We start from the raw sequence: 16208 nt of genomic DNA on the forward strand, positions 1-16208 counted from the left end.
TTGGATGATCCTGCAATGTATCTTTAACAAGTTTTTCAGAATGTTCAGTGTAAATAACTTATGCAAAATAGTGTTCAAGTTTGATAAGGGGAAGCTTATGAAGGGTACACTATTAATGTTCTGACCAAATGTTTTTGGAAATATTATAGCAAATGTATTAGATGTTCAATGATCACGTCATCCTCACATAAAATCTTTCACTGCATCTATTCAAAGAATTTATTGTAAGTGGAGCTGCTTGCACAAAATAGTGCATTTTTATTGTAAAATTTATCTATATGAATTTAGAGATGAAAGGCTTTAACTTACAGAAATAATATAAATAACATTCAAGTATTTCAATAGCATCATTTATATAAAAATAAATAAATAAATAAAGTGCAGCCATTATCAACCCACTGCAGGATGGAAGTGTCCTCAACAATTCATGCTGAGGGAATTCATACTGATTCATTCCCTCAGCATCATTTATATATGTAACTATAAAGCAAAACAAATTGTGCCACAAAAAATGCATCATATCTCATTTGAAGCAACTCAAAATGAGTATACAAAATGAGATATACAATGCATTTTTAGTAGCAAAATTAGTTTTTTCATTATAGTTACATATCTAAATGATGGTTTTATATATTTTAAAAAAAATTATTCTTTTTTTGCCATAGCTGATTACCCAGTTATGAAAAATATAAATTTCTCATGGCAGAAGATTTGCAGAAACAATGAGATTATAATAAAATACTAATTCAGTAGATTGTTTGTTACTGTATTTTTTCAAATAGGCCTTTTAAAATGATTAAATTAACATTAATACATTTTTATATTATAATAATTTGTTGAAAGCAATTTTAGTAGCAATTTTAAAAATTGTTTTGTATGTGTATGCATAAAAGTGTGAACTTCTGGATTGGTTCAGTTAAGTTATTTTAGTTTGTTTGCTTAAACTGTAAGCAGTCAGATTCTGATTTAAATATATACTAAAATTATGTCTAATTAAATATATTATTATTAGCTAATAAATTTTTACAATGCTTTATAAGGTCCATTTCAGGGGCTGAATGCAGAGTCGATACAAGAACAAGCTGATGAAATGTGGAAGCTTATGTATAAATTAATTCGAACATTTAGTGACCAGCCTGCTCCACGCAAAGTTGCAGAAAATCTAAAAGTCAGGATGGATAGATTTCGTGAATATGTGCCTGTACTTTCGGCTATTTGCAACCCTGGTATACGCGAACGACACTGGCAAACTGTAAGTGTCTTATAGTCATACCTGCATGCTGTATGTATTATATGTGAGAATGTTTTTTGATTAATAATGAAACTAGAGCCATGCTAGGCTCCACAAGGTGCTCTACAGCTGTGTTTTAGAAGCCACTGCCTCACTAATGTATTTTTAAAGATGTTGTGACTTTTTGTATCATGCTGATCCATAACTTGCCCCAGATATAACAAATCAGGAGTGAAAAAATGTTAGATTCAAAAATAATTTTGGAGTCTTTCATTTTTTATTCATTCTTTGTTAATTTAAATAAAAAATAAATAAATGATCTTTGTTATGCACAAAAGGGAGCACAGAACTACTACATAATACTCATTATGGTGAGTTGCTGCCACATGCTTACAGTAGGATACATATAAAAAAAAGAACAAAGGATATCTTAAATATAATATAACAAAAACTGATATGATAAACAGATAACTTATAATACATACAGACTGCTGTACAGCATTCTCCAAAGGTGATCATATATTACAGGAGATGAAATACTAACAAGTAATTTATACAGAGCATTATAAGATCACAGTTAGGAAACTGTTTCAAAATTGACATCCAACCTTTGTTGACAATTTTGAATCAGAATCCCTTTGGAGATCTGGCCAGCCATTGTGGATGTTTGCATGCATCTCTTGGAAGACCTTCCTTCTGTAATGGGAATCTTGCACGAAGGTATACAAATCAGTCAAAAGACTGTATTGACATGAGAATGTGAGTTTGGGCAAAATCTTCCTGAAAGACAGAGAGAGAGAGAGAGAGAGCGAGCCTGTTAAAGATAACACACTCTCTCTCTATAAGGCAGGATTTTCAAGGAAAGAGCTTTGGGAATCCTTTTGAAGCAAACATCGTTAGGTTTGGAGGTTGATTCCATAAACATTTTTACTGAGAAGAGTGCCTTTTTCCACATTATAACCCACAGAAGATGAATAGTGCCTACCTCACTTGCCATTGAGGTGATCTTGACATACCAGGAAAGGTGAAGTAGTTTCCAGGAGGCCCATCTGAGAAGCCAGTACTGTTTGTTGTTTGGTTTTTAGGAGCATTAGCAACTAAGGTCATATTGCTCCGGGAATATGCAGTGGTCATTCCCTGACCTTTCCGCATCCTCCGTATTTGGTGGTGACGGGCTCGAACCCCGGTCTAATCAAGAAGCGTGTGCTACGCACTGCTGCTCCTTCCCACCTGGCTACGGAGGCATGCCAAGCCAGTACTCTGGCAAAAACCTTTTTGATTGTTGTTGTTGTTGTTGCAGCAGCTGATGCCCATATCAATGCACCATACAAGATAGGTAGGTAGGTAGGTAGGTAGATGCATGACATGATATATTTTCTGATGCTCATATATTTTTCTGATGGTCATATATTTTCTGATAGCATAACTGCATTTTTGCTTCAGTGAAACTAGGCTGATTTCATGAGTAGGAAGTCTACATGTTGACTGAAATGCAGTTTAGTATTGAACCAGATTCCAAGGTTGCAATATTTTGACATATTCTAAATGTTGATCCCTTTAATAGTGGAGACAATAGTAGAAGGAGATTCTTCTGTGAAAATATGATCTGTTTTGATTTATTTGGATTGATTGACCGGTTGAAGGGAGAAAGTTAATTCACAAAATCAGCCAGCTTTTGTCTGATGTCGATCTGCACTTGAAGATTGTCATCACGTAGGCCAATTAAAGTGATAATCTTGACATCATCAACATAGGTGATGAAGTCAAGTCTGTTTGTGAATGGAACTAGAACAGCCATGAACAGAACTAGTGAGAGGATGCCTCCTTGCAGGACACCTGCATAAATGCAAATGCTCCGTGCTTTGGTGGAATTTTGTGTATATATATGTATGCACATATATGCTGTGCATAGATATAATCAGTTTCAATATATCATAGTTACAATTAATTTCAGTTGATCATAACTACCTTTTGGGTGGAACAGCAGTTACAATCATTGTTCTTCCATACCATATGAAAAAGGGCTGGGTTTGATTCCAGTCAAAATAAGGGAGGACTTTATGGACTTTTCTCCCAGTGACTTTTCACTGACTTACTCAGACAAGGAGTGTACAGTTTATTCCCTAGGAAACTTGAGTTTTTTTATACAGAGAAACAGGTAAACACAATCATGCAATTCATGAAATTTACAGATATATCTCATAGCTTTAGCTGCTTTTTTTGCAAAAATAAGCAAAAAAACATTCCACAGTTAAATATGTAAAACTGCCATAAATTATACATAAAAATTATATAATTTAGAGAATTATATATAAATTATAAAAAATAAAATATAAATAAGAATAAGCAAATATGTAACTAGTATGAATTTTATAAATTATATATTTATATTTATATAAATTTTGTATTAAGAATGTATAAAGAAAGCTTTATACACTCTTTAATTTTTGTATAAATTACTGTAAATTTTTCTAGGTATATATGAGATATACATGATGATGTTACTTACTGCATTGGAACAACAAAATAATGTTTAACATGGTATTTTAAAACATTTTTTAAATATTTAAAAAGCTGTCATTCTTAAAAATGCTAATCTATTTTTTATGATAACATTAATTGTTTCATTTTTTTAAACTTCAAAATCTCTTGAAGCTTCCCAAGAAACAGTTCTGTAATCTGCTATGTTTAAAAAGTGTCTATCTCATTGTGTTATATGAAAAATATCAAAATTTTGCATATTATTTAGCTGTAGAATAATTTGGATTTTGTTTTAAATGTAAATCAATGCATAATGAATATGAGTTTTTCATACTTCGCTATTAAATGTGATTTAAATTACAGCAGTATCTATATTTCACTTCCATAACACCAGAGGGAGGGAAGTTTGTTTCAACAATCAATTGCTCACTGGCTGAAAGCAAATTTTCACATATCTATCCTGCCATCAGAATTTAGTTTACTCAATCCATTTAAAGTGTAAGTGCTTCCGTCGAGTCTCTTCATTGGTGCCTAGTTTCCAGATGGTTTCCAGTTCTGCAGATTGCAAAAAAACTAGATTTTTAGTTTTCTGTAATCTGCAGAACTTTTGGTAAAGGTGCCCTTTTGTGCCCCTGACCAATCTGGTTGCTATTCCCTGCACCCATTTGTAACTTCTTGATCTGTATGCACTGTTCAAGATGTTTCCTCATAATTATACAACCTTACACAACTGGATAACCACCCCCTTATAACTGCTGGCAAAATTCCTGTGTATGTTTTACAGAGACTCATGAACTGTCCTAGCAACCTGTCTGAAATGTAAATTTCTTATTGGATTGTACAACCCCCAGGTCTTTTTTGTTCTCCACTACCTTGATTTTGGTATCACCTAATTCGTATGTTATTAGTACTGTTACTAGTATACAGTAAATTGCTTTTATCAATGTTATACCTCAATTGCTGCTTCTATTATGATTTATGAATTATTAGAAAAAACAGAAAAAATGCTGAAAGCAATTAAAATTAACTTTTTTTATTTAATGAATATTTTGATGCATTTACATTGCTTCAGATGTAGTAATTTTGAAGCCTTAAAATTCTGGGGTCCTGAGCATTTACATTACTGTTCTCGAGTTAAATTTTTCTTTTTCACAGTTTGTTCCAAATCAAATCCTGAGGTGAAATAAAATGAGTAAGGAAAATCTCCTGGTGGTTTTATAAAGAAATCTTTCATTTTTTTTTTTTTTTTTTTTTTTAATTTTTCTGATTTTGAGCATATATATTTTAAAATCCTTTCCAAATTATGATGTTGCTGATTTTGTTGCTTTCAAGTAAGATGCTATTTTGTTAGAAGTAGAAATTGTTGAATTGAGAACAGGTATTCCATGGAAGTCATGGTCAACCAGCCAAATTTCTGGATAACCATTTTAAAATTTTTCCTGAGCATGTAATCTCAATTATTATATATTTTATCCCAGTTGAGATGCACATTTCTTTTAGCTGGATACACCAATAAAATTTGAGTTATTCTTCCTGTATAATCACTCCAGGAATTGTGTCACATCAATATGTAATTAAAACAGCTAGCCTTAAGGAATATGAATACTTAAAATTTCTTTAATTTTCTATAATAGTCATAATAGTAATCAACAACAATTTTTTAGTGCATGCATGATTCTATAAACCTATCATCAAATTCATATGAAAATATTGGGTTTTTTTAATAATTTTATAAGTGGATTTCAAGATTAAATTTATAATATTTCCACTTTCTCTAGATATGATGTTCAGTATTGCTTATTCAACTTTCAGTGTTTATTGTTTTCCTTGATGTTATGATTTTTAATTTATTTATTTCATTAAACCATTTTGGATTTCAGGCTAGTGAAATAATTGGCTTTAAAGTATCACCAACTCCTGAAACAACTCTTTGTGATATGATTGAAATTGGCATTCACAAATATATTGATAAGTATGTACTATTATTTTAATATTATCAGTTATAATTTGATTTATTAAAATATCAAAATATATGACTATAATGAAGACACTTTACAATATTATCTTGGATATATACTTTAAATAAACTTAAATTAAAACAACCATACATCTTGGGCTATTCTTCTAGCTCCTGTTTAGTGGCAGTAATATAAATTAACAATTTATATTGCTGCAAACTGAAAATCACTAAAAACTTACAGAATACTTACTGATAGGCTGTTACAGCCTATCAGTATTATAACTTATAATTAACTTTTTAGTAACTAACTTTAGTAACTATATACCTTTTGTCTTTTATAGTGATTTTCAGTTTATAATGTGAATAATTAATTAACTGATTAATATAACTTTTTATTTTAATTTTCCCAAAATGATATGATTTTTCACAAATATTATTCAGAGCTTATAATTGAAGTACAACATACACAACTTAGGTTCCGAAAATAATCTTTTTCAGATTCCTCCAAAATGGATACAGCATGAGTAGTTTTATTTTATTTTATTTTTTTATATGAATTTTACAATATCAGTAAAGACTTACAGAATACTTACTGATAGGCTATTTCAACCTATCAGTATTATAACTTATAGTTATTAATTATAACTTATAATTAACTTTTTAGTAAGTAACTAACTTTAGTAACTGTATACCTTTTCTTCTTTTCAATGATGTTTATTTCAACAAGAGAGGACCACTTCTAAAATAGCTAAATTGTTGGTGAGTGTCTGCAACAGTTTGGTAACATTTCATGATAAGAAAATCTTCACATTAAACATTAACAGATTTCTTCTTGTTTCAGAGAAGAAGTCAAAAATACACTAACACTCTGTCAAGAAATTGCAAGTTTCAAAATTTTATTAGCAAAACTACAAGAAATTTTCTAAGCCTAGTTGATAAGATAGAGTAACTCTAGCCTAATTATCCATCAATTAAGTAATTATCTATCACTAAAGTGTTATAGGCTCTATTGATTAATATTTAGGTTCTCTGTGATACACTTGTAATTCATCTGTTAATTGCAAACAAATACAAACGTAAGAGGGCTTCCTTACTTCTGTGTGTACATTTTGAGTACTTTCCAATATGCTGGGTTAAAAAAAGGATAAGAACAAGTTGAAGGCCAAATTAATAGGTGGTGGAGAAATAATGAGAAGAGTATATACAAGATCTAAGCTGCAGATCCCAGAGTGAAAGTGTGCTATTAAAATGCAATAAGCAGAAAAATAACATAAAAAATTAGTGAATTATGTATATGGGAATGGTATGCAGAAAGTAAGAACCAAATAGTCATCGTGGAAAATAGAATAGATGTGCATAATAGAAAGTGGCACAATACAGCAAACAATTTCTTGTGCAAAAAAAAAAAAAAAAAGTAAAAGAAACAAACCTATAATAGAAAGTATCATTCCTCATGTAGGAGGGAAATAACAGTACATGTAGTAATAGCTACCAGATTGCTCCATATATATTTATGTTCATGTGATTGTCAGTACAAGTATAGAATGTTTGTTTCCATTTATAAACAAATATCGTGAAGCAAAGTGTCATATGGCTTTCTTCATACCAAAAACAGCACACTCAATTAAGGGATGCTGGTTCAATGGAAAAGATATGACTACTACAAAAGTAAGTGTTTGTACTTGATAACATCATGCTACAGACAACCATATATACCTAATAACTAATAACAGTTGAACTGGTATGAGTGGAATTTTTTTTTTTCTTTTTTTCATTTTGATGGACTTTGTGGGTTTGGAATCCACTGAATAGCCCAGACTTTGCTTCCTTGGACTACCACTTGTTTGAGCTACTGAAAAAACATCTGTTGAAATTTTCTAGTGATGAAGATGAACAAACTGTGATAACTTGGCTTCAATCACTTGATTATAGTTTCTTAACCACACACTTGTCTACCTAAACTATGTGATAGTTATGTAGAAAAATAATAATCACATAACTATCACATAGTTATGTAATTATGTAATAGTTTGTAGAAAAATAATGTTATGCTGTCTCTGCTCCATGCCTATTACTGTAACCTTGTGTCAATAAAAAAACAATATAGTAAATGCCTTACTTTTCAAACAGCCCTTTTATATTATTACACTTTTAAAATTAAAGGATCTTTAAATATATTGCTATAGTTTATTTTCTATTTTAGGTTAGAAGAGCTTGGAACTGCAGCAAGCAAAGAATATGCCCTAGAACAATCTATGGATAAAATGAAAACAGAATGGGCAGACATAACATTTGAATTTATCCCATATAGAGAAACAGTATGTACCTTATGTAGAATAGATTGTAGAATAGAAGTAAAAAATTTGAAATTTAAGATTAAAATTGATGTGCATGTTTATTGATACTATATATTATTACCACAAAGTTGATTTTATGAGTATTTATTTTAAAAAACAATAATGCTGTAACTTTTGTTAAACAGTAGTGTTCAAAGAGTAAGAGGAGAAATTGAAGGTTTACAGTGTAAAATGCTGTGGTAGGGTCAGTTACTAAAGTATGATGCACAAAATATTGACAAATTTAAATGTTTCTTATGAAACTCATTTATTCATTAATTCTTAAAAACACAATGATGCTTAGATTCTTGGAAACTTTCTTAGTCTTATTCTACCATATGTTCAATATGTCCTCAATTTTGATGAACAAGTTTCTAATGGTATACACCAATGGCTCACTGGCACATGCCATCATTCATTTTCTGGCACCCCTGAACAATCAAGGCTCCAAAGTCCATGATTATGGTATATTTCCTGCAACAAATCCTACAAAATTTGTTTCCATTTGTCACATAGATTCAAGTCTAGAATTAAAGGAAGTCAAAAACATCTGCAGTTATGACAATTGTGGATAATAATAGGGCAGTATGTGAGGACCAAGCACACTGTGCAAAAAGTAGACTACAACATTAGCTGTATTTGGCATGGTGCCATATTACATATACCACTGGATGTCCACAGGAAGCAGAGTTTCCATGTTATAGAAAGGCATTCCGAAGCATATGCAGATATCTTTGTGGGTTAACAGTTTCATTGAAGAAGATAGGTCCTGTTAAACTATGACTTGACAGGGCCACCTATATGGTCAAGTCATGGTTGAAGAAGATGGGATAATTAAACCATGACTTGACAGTGCTACCTACATGGTCACTTTCTCTCTGTGGATATAAATTAAAATAAATATATAAAATTCTCTTTGTGGATACTTTTATCATGAAGCTGGTGGAGAGGTTCTGTTGCACAAAATGATATATTCTCTCAGTAATTTCATAATTATTGCTAGATTTAAATAATAAGTAATTGAATTTCAAATTCAAATTATTTTCATTGCTGATGAAAATAAGCTTCATCTGAAAACGAGGTTGTGTAACATTGCATTTCTCCTATCTGCCTGTATCATGAATTGAGGCTCTTTGTTTATCATTTTCAGAAAGTTTATGCAACTCTGTAATCGTGTATTGAAACATTTTCAAATCTAATTGAAGCATTTGTCGAACAGAATTAGTGAGATATCCCAAGTTCACAAGCTGCTTTTCTTGTTGACTTTCTTGGACTAAGTGCATTTCACTCAAAGAGACCTTCAGAGAAAGAACACTGACTTTTTAATTTCTTTACACAGTTTTCCTCTTCAAACTGTGGGATAAGCAAAGTATCATGTTTCTTGTGGGTGTCCAATGAGCTTCAGAAAACAAGTTTGAAGCCTTTGCTGCACAGCAGCTACATTTTGTTTTGGGAGGCATGACTTCTTTGTCATTTTGATTACTAACAGGAACACATGGCATTCACAAGCATATAAAGCATAATGACTTATTGTTGCTCTCTATTGGGCAAAGAGAGTGTCAAGAAATTAGGCACCAACTTGGCATTCTGATGGGCATCTATGAGAGTTTGAAGAGTAGCATAGATAACCTCAAAGAAATTAAAAAGGGGGGCCCATCAAGCACTCAGCTGTCCAACTCAAAGCCAAAGCTCACTCTTGTGCATCAGGCAACACAGCAGCAATCTTCAGGGTGGAATGCTCTGGTCCCACAAGAGCTAGTTATTGTTGGTGACTCTATTGTCAGGGAGACCGGAAATATATTGTGCAAAAAAGGATAGGTGGAACAGGACCAGGGTATGTCTGCCAGGGGCAAAAGTACATGATGTTGTAGACCAGATATCATATTTTAAGGGCACAAAGGGTGATATTGAAAAATAGGTTGGCACTAGTGACATTAAGAGTAGGAGATCTGCAGACTTAGCAAGTACAGGTCAATATTGAAAAAAAGTCACGAGTTAGGGTTAAATTTGAAAGTGTCTGCAATTCTGCCCAGACATGATAGGAGGAAGTATATGATGAGAGCTGTATCAATCAATTTGGCCCTGGAGAGATTGTGCAAGGCTCATGGGGTAGAATTTTTCTTGACCTGGTCTGTGCTTGTTAACAGGAGAGATTGTTCCTACAGGGATGGGATACACCTAAATACACTTAAACAAGGCAATGTTAAGTGGGTCGGAAAACTGCTAGCTTGGGGGGGATACAAAATACACTTAAACGAGACAGTGTTAGGTGGTTCGGAAAACTGCTGGGTGAAATCACTTTCACCTGGCAGAGGTGAAAGTGATTCTTGCACTGCTTCTATTGGAATGAGCAGAAGCCTGGAAAACAAGATGCAGGATATTTCAGAGACTGCTGGGAGTCATTGCGGTACAAGTAAACACATGGGTTGTGTTAGGGTAGATAAGAAAAAGAACAGGCGCATGTATACTTGCGTGTACACCAATGCTAGGAGTTTGGTAAATAAATTTGATGAATTTGAGGTATTCCTCAAAGCATCAAAAGCGGATATTGTTGGGATATCAGAGACGTGGTGTTACACAGATATAAGGAATGCAGAACTGGAATTTGGAGAGTACAACTTCTACAGACAGGAGAGGAAGGGAGGAGGGGTTATGCTATTAGTTAAGAAACATAAAATCCAAGGAAGCGAAGCCAGTCAACATTGCTGGACAGTGCAGTGTCGAATCAGTTTGGTGTGACATAAGCATTGGGAGATCAAAATTGAGAGTAGGAGTGTGCTATAGGCCTAATGACTCTGATGAGTATAATAAGAAACTGTACAGGGAAATAGAGTGGGCCAGTAAATCAGAGAGTCTTATAATGGGGGATATTAATTTCCTAGATATTGACTGGAATTTGGGGGCTGGTCACACACATTAGCAAGGCTTTTGTGGATTTATTGGATGATTGTTTTCTACATCAGCATGATCGGGAGGCAACTAGAGGGAGTAATACTCTTGATTTGATTATCAGTAATGATTCTTCATGCATTAAGAACCTGCAGATAGAGGAACCACTAGGTGGCAGTGATCACAGTGTGCTGAAGTGGGATTTACTAAAAGAGGTAACTACCATCAGGGGTAAAAGGACGGGTTATTGCTTTCGTAAAGGCGACTATGATGGTCTGAGACAGTATTTAAATTCTATACAGTGGGACCAACTGATGATGTTACCAACAGCAAATTCAAAATGGGAAGCATTCAAAGAACTTATCTTGGAATCTACTAGGCTTTACATACCAACTAAGAAATATTGTTCAAGGTTTAGGCCTAAATGGATGTCAGATGAACTAATGAGACATCTGGCAGAGAAGAAATATGCATGGGATACATATAAATTAACACGTGACACAGAAGGCTATGATAGATATAAGTTTACCTGTAACCAAGTTACAAAGGAGGTTAGGCAGGCGAAGGCAGATTACGAGAAATCTTTGGCAAGGGACGCAAAGAAAAACAGCAAAGAGTTCTTTACTTATGTAAACTCTAGAAGGAAGGGATGAATCAGATTGGTCCACTTCATATCGATGGTTCAACTGTTGATGATCCTGCTCAGGTAGCTAACAAACTAAATGAATATTTTGCATCGACCTTCACACATGAGGAGTTATTCAGCGAGGGGAATGCCAGAGGTGTATTCAGCTCTGGCAGTAAGCTAGATAATCTTGTAATAACTGAGAGTAAAGTGGAGGAGAAATTGTTGAAGATAAACACAAGAAAGGCACCTGGGGTGGATGGGATCTATCCAGTTATATTAAAATAGGCAGCGAAGGAAGCAAGCAAACCCTTAGCCATAATTATGAGAGCTTCCTTGGACTCAGGGGAGGTACCCATAGACTGGAGATGTGCAAATGTGACCCCAATTCACAAAGGAGGATCAAAGGCTGACGCAAGTAATTATAGACCTGTGAGTTTAACTTCTGTTCCAGGAAAATTAATGGAGGCACTGGTTAAAGAAGCACTGCAGGATCATCTAGACAAGACTTCAGTTATAGCTCAGACACAGCATGGTTTTGTTAAGGGGAAGTCTTGCCTGACCAATTTGATTGGATACTATGATGCAGTCACAAAAGAACTGGATGCAGGGAATAACTTTGATATTATATACTTGGATCTTAGAAAGGCTTTTGATACTGTTGCACATGGAAGACTGCTGCATAAATTGGAGCAGTGTGGCATTGGAGGCAAATTGCTGCTATGGATAAAGGGGTGGTTGAGGGGAAGAAGACAGAGAGTGGTAATCAATGGACACTACTCATCGTGGACTAATGTTATTAGTGGATTCCCTCAGGGTTCAGTGTTCGGTCCATTATTGTTTTCTGTATTTATAAATAATATCAATGATGGTATATCAAGCTTAATGTCCAAGTTTGCAGACGACACAAAGGTTGGCAGGGTTGTTAAGGACACTAGTGACGCTATGCTGCTGCTACAACAGGATCTGGAAAGGTTGAGCAGATGGGCTGAGAGGTGGCAAATGAAGTTTAACATTGACAAATGTAAAGTACTACATATGGTAAAGAGCAACCCCAGAGCAACGTATCAACTCTGTGGTACTACACTGACAGTGGTAGAGAATAAAAAGGACCTTGGGGTTATTGTGCAGGCAGATATGAAGTTCTTTGAGCAGTGCAGACGGGCTGCAAGAGTAGCTCATGGTGTCTTATCAATGATATACAGGAATTTTTCTTGCAGGAATAAGGAGGTGATTATTCCCTTGTATAAAGCAATGGTCAGGCCACACCTTGAGTACTATATACAGGTCTGGAGGCCTCATTTCAAGAAGGATGTAGAGCTGCTGGAATGAGTACATAGAAGGGCAACAGATTAGTGAATGGAACAAAGGGTTGCTCTTACGAAGAAAGGCTTAAGTTTTGCAAATTACAGTGTCTGGAGACTAGGCACCAGCGAGGTGATCTGATAGAGGTGTATAAAGCTTTGAATGGTTTGATCCTGGTCAATGCCGATGGGATTCTGCCTCTTGCTCAAAATAATCACCTGAGAGGGCATACATTCAAATTGAGGAAAGATAGATGTAGGATATGTGGAAATTTGCCTTTAGCCAGCAGGTAGTTGGTTGGTGGAACAGACTTCCATCCCTTGTTGTGGAAGTTGATAGCCTAAATAAATTTAAGGCTCAGCTGAACAGGTATTTCAAATGAATGGAGGAGTGAAGTGGAAGTTTTTTTTTTTTTTTTGGCTGATGCTTCATAAGCTTGCTTTCTTGCATCATATGCCTCTACTAATGTTAATGCTAAATAGAAAGGGTGCAAGAATATTTTCTGATGTTATTGAGGCAGTGTTAGGTGGGTTGGGAAACTGCTAGCTTGGGGGGGATTCATAGACTAATAGATTAACAGTGGCCGCAGGCATCGGTGATTCTTGCACTGCTTCTATTGGAAAGCAGCAGCCTGGAAAACAAGGTGCTGGGAGTTATCATGGAACAAGTAAATACATGGGCTGTGGTAGGATAACTAAGAGCAAGAATAGATACATGTATACTTGCATATACACCACTGCTAGGAGTATAGTAAATAAATTTGATCAATTTGAAGGTGATGGTGAAGACATCGAAGGAAGATATTGTTGGGATATCAGAGACATGGTGTCACACAGAGATAAGGAATGCAGAATTGGAATTTGCGGAGTGCAATGTGTACAGAAAGTATATACAGGATAGAAAGGGAGGAGGGGTAATGCTGTTAAGAAACACAAAATCTCACGAAGTGTATTCAGCTGACATGGGTGGATAGTGCAATGTTGAGTCAGTTTGATGTGACATAAGCAGTGGGAAAGCAAAATTGAGAGTAGAAGTGTGTTTGAGGCCTAATGATTCTGATGAGTACAGTGAACAACTATACAGAGAAATAGAGTGGGCCAGTTAATCAGATTGTCAATCAGAATGGGAGATTTTAACTTCCCAGATTTTTACTGGAACTTGTGGATTGGTCATTCACACACTAGAGAGGTTTTAGTGGATTTATTGTATGATTGTTTTTTACAGCAGCATGATCAAGAGGCAACTAGAGGGAGTAATACTCATGATCTGATTATCAGCAGTGATTCTTCATGCATTAAGAATCTGTAGATAAAGGAACGACTAGGTGGAAGTGTGCTGATGTGGGATTTACTTAAAGATATAATTAAATCAGGGGTAAAGGGAAGGGTTTTTTCTTTCAAAAGGTGACTACAATGATCTCAGACAGTTCTTAAATTCTATACAATGGGATCAACTGATGATGTTACCAACAGCAAGCTTGGAAGTTACTAGGCTTTTCATACCAACTAAGAAATACTGTTCAAGTTTTAGGACTAAATGGTTGGCAGATGAACTAATGAGACTCATGGCAGAAAAGAAAAATGCACAGGACGCATATAAATTATCAGGAGACATAGAAGACTATGGTAGATATAAGCTAGTCTGTAATCAAGTCAAAAAGGAGTTTAGACATGCAAAGGCAGATTATGAGAAATCTTTGGCAAAGGATGCAAAGAAAAACAACAAAGACATCTTTTGTTTGGAAAACTCTAGAAGGAAAGGGATGAATCAGAACGGTCCATTTGATATTGATGGTTCAATTGTTGATGACCTGCTGAGATAGCTGGCAAACTGAATGAGTATTTTGCATCTATATTCACACATGAGGAAGTCTGTAGAGAAGTGGAAGCCAGAAGGCTATCAAACTCTAGTAGGGAGCTAAATTTTTTAATAACCAAGAGCAAAGTGGAGGAGAAACTGTTGAATTGAACATAAAAAAAGGCACCTGAGGTGGATGGGATCTATCCAGTTTTATTAAAGGAGGCAGCAAAGGAAGTAAGCAAGCCCTTAACCTTTCATAATTATGAAAGCTTACTTGGACTCATGGGAGGTTCCCCGTGAACTGGAGATATCAAAGGGGGTATCAAAGGGTGACACAAGTAATTACAGACCTGTTAAGTTTGACTTCTGTTTCAGGGAAAATAATGGCATCACTGGTTAAAGAAGTATTGCAGGATCATCTAGACAAGACTGCAGTAATAATTGAGGCACAGTATGGGTTTTCTTATGGGGCAAGTCTTGTCTCACCAATATAATTGGATACTATGATGTGGTCAAAAAGAAACTGGATACAAAAAATAATTTTGATATCATATACTTGGATTTCAGGAAAGCTTTTGATAATGTTGCACATGGAAGACTACTATACAAATTGGAGGAGTATAGCATTAAGGGCAAGTTGCTACAATGGATAAAAGGATGGTTGGGTGGGAGAAGACAGAGAGTGGTAATCAATGGACACTGCCCTTCATGGACTAATGTTATTAGTGGAGTTCCCCAGTGTTTGGTGTTGGGCCCAGCATTGTTTTCTGTATTTGTCAATGATATTGATGAAGGTATATCAGGGTTAATGTCTAAGTTTGAAAATTGTACGAAGGTTGGCAGGATGTTTAATGACAGTAGTGATAGTACGCTACTGCAACAGGATCTGGAAAAGTTGAGTAGATGGGCTGAGAGGTGGCAACTGGAGTTTGATATTGTCAAATGTAAAGTACTGCATATGGGTAGCAGCAAAATCAACTGTGGTACTATGCTCATGATAGTAGAGAATGAAAAGGACCTGGGGGTAATTGTGCAGTGAGATATGAATTTTTTTGCAGTGCAGATAGGCTGCAAGAGTCGCTCTGTCTTGTTAATGATATACAGAAATTTTGCTAGTAGGGATAGGGAGGTGATTGTCCTTGTATAAGACAATGGTGAGGCCACACCTTGAGTTATTGCGTACAAGTCTGGAGGCCTCGTTTTAGGAAGAGTGTACAGCTGTTGGAATGAATACAGAGAAGGGCAACGATATTTGCAAGATATAAGGACTGAGTTTTAGAAGTATTGAAATCAACTAAGTTGTCCTTGCCCCACAGGAGAATTACTTGGAGATCAGCATTTAAGGAATTGGTAGCGGATATTCGAAAAGTTTAAGCTGATTGAGCAGGTCGAGGTTTCTCAAACTGGAAAGTGGAATGCAATGTGCTATCATCAGCAAAACTATGGATAGGATTTCCGGTCAATCAAAGAAGGTCATTAATATACAAGAGGAAAAGAGTGGGGGAAAAAATTGAACCTTGAGGGACACCAACATTAGTGGAGAAGTTAGAAGACAGAGATCCATCACCCTCAATGAGTGGT

At 35.0% G+C, this 16208-nt stretch overlaps 1 protein-coding gene across 1 annotated transcript in view; it reads left to right on the plus strand.

The window, feature by feature from the left end:
- Positions 1-16208, plus strand: part of LOC150086500 (dynein axonemal heavy chain 3-like) — a 544757-nt gene that overhangs the window by 118378 nt on the left and 410171 nt on the right. Inside the window, exons 21-23 of the mRNA XM_090372184.1 lie at positions 1041-1252; positions 5593-5684; positions 7876-7990. Coding sequence (XP_090228310.1) covers positions 1041-1252; positions 5593-5684; positions 7876-7990 — 419 coding nt within the window. The remainder of the gene's footprint in view (positions 1-1040; positions 1253-5592; positions 5685-7875; positions 7991-16208) is intronic.

The sequence above is a fragment of the Mastigoproctus giganteus genome, chromosome 4 (assembly GCF_048544385.1).
Source record: "Mastigoproctus giganteus isolate SK-2022 chromosome 4, ASM4854438v1, whole genome shotgun sequence".
Lineage (NCBI taxonomy): Eukaryota > Metazoa > Arthropoda > Arachnida > Uropygi > Thelyphonidae > Mastigoproctus > Mastigoproctus giganteus.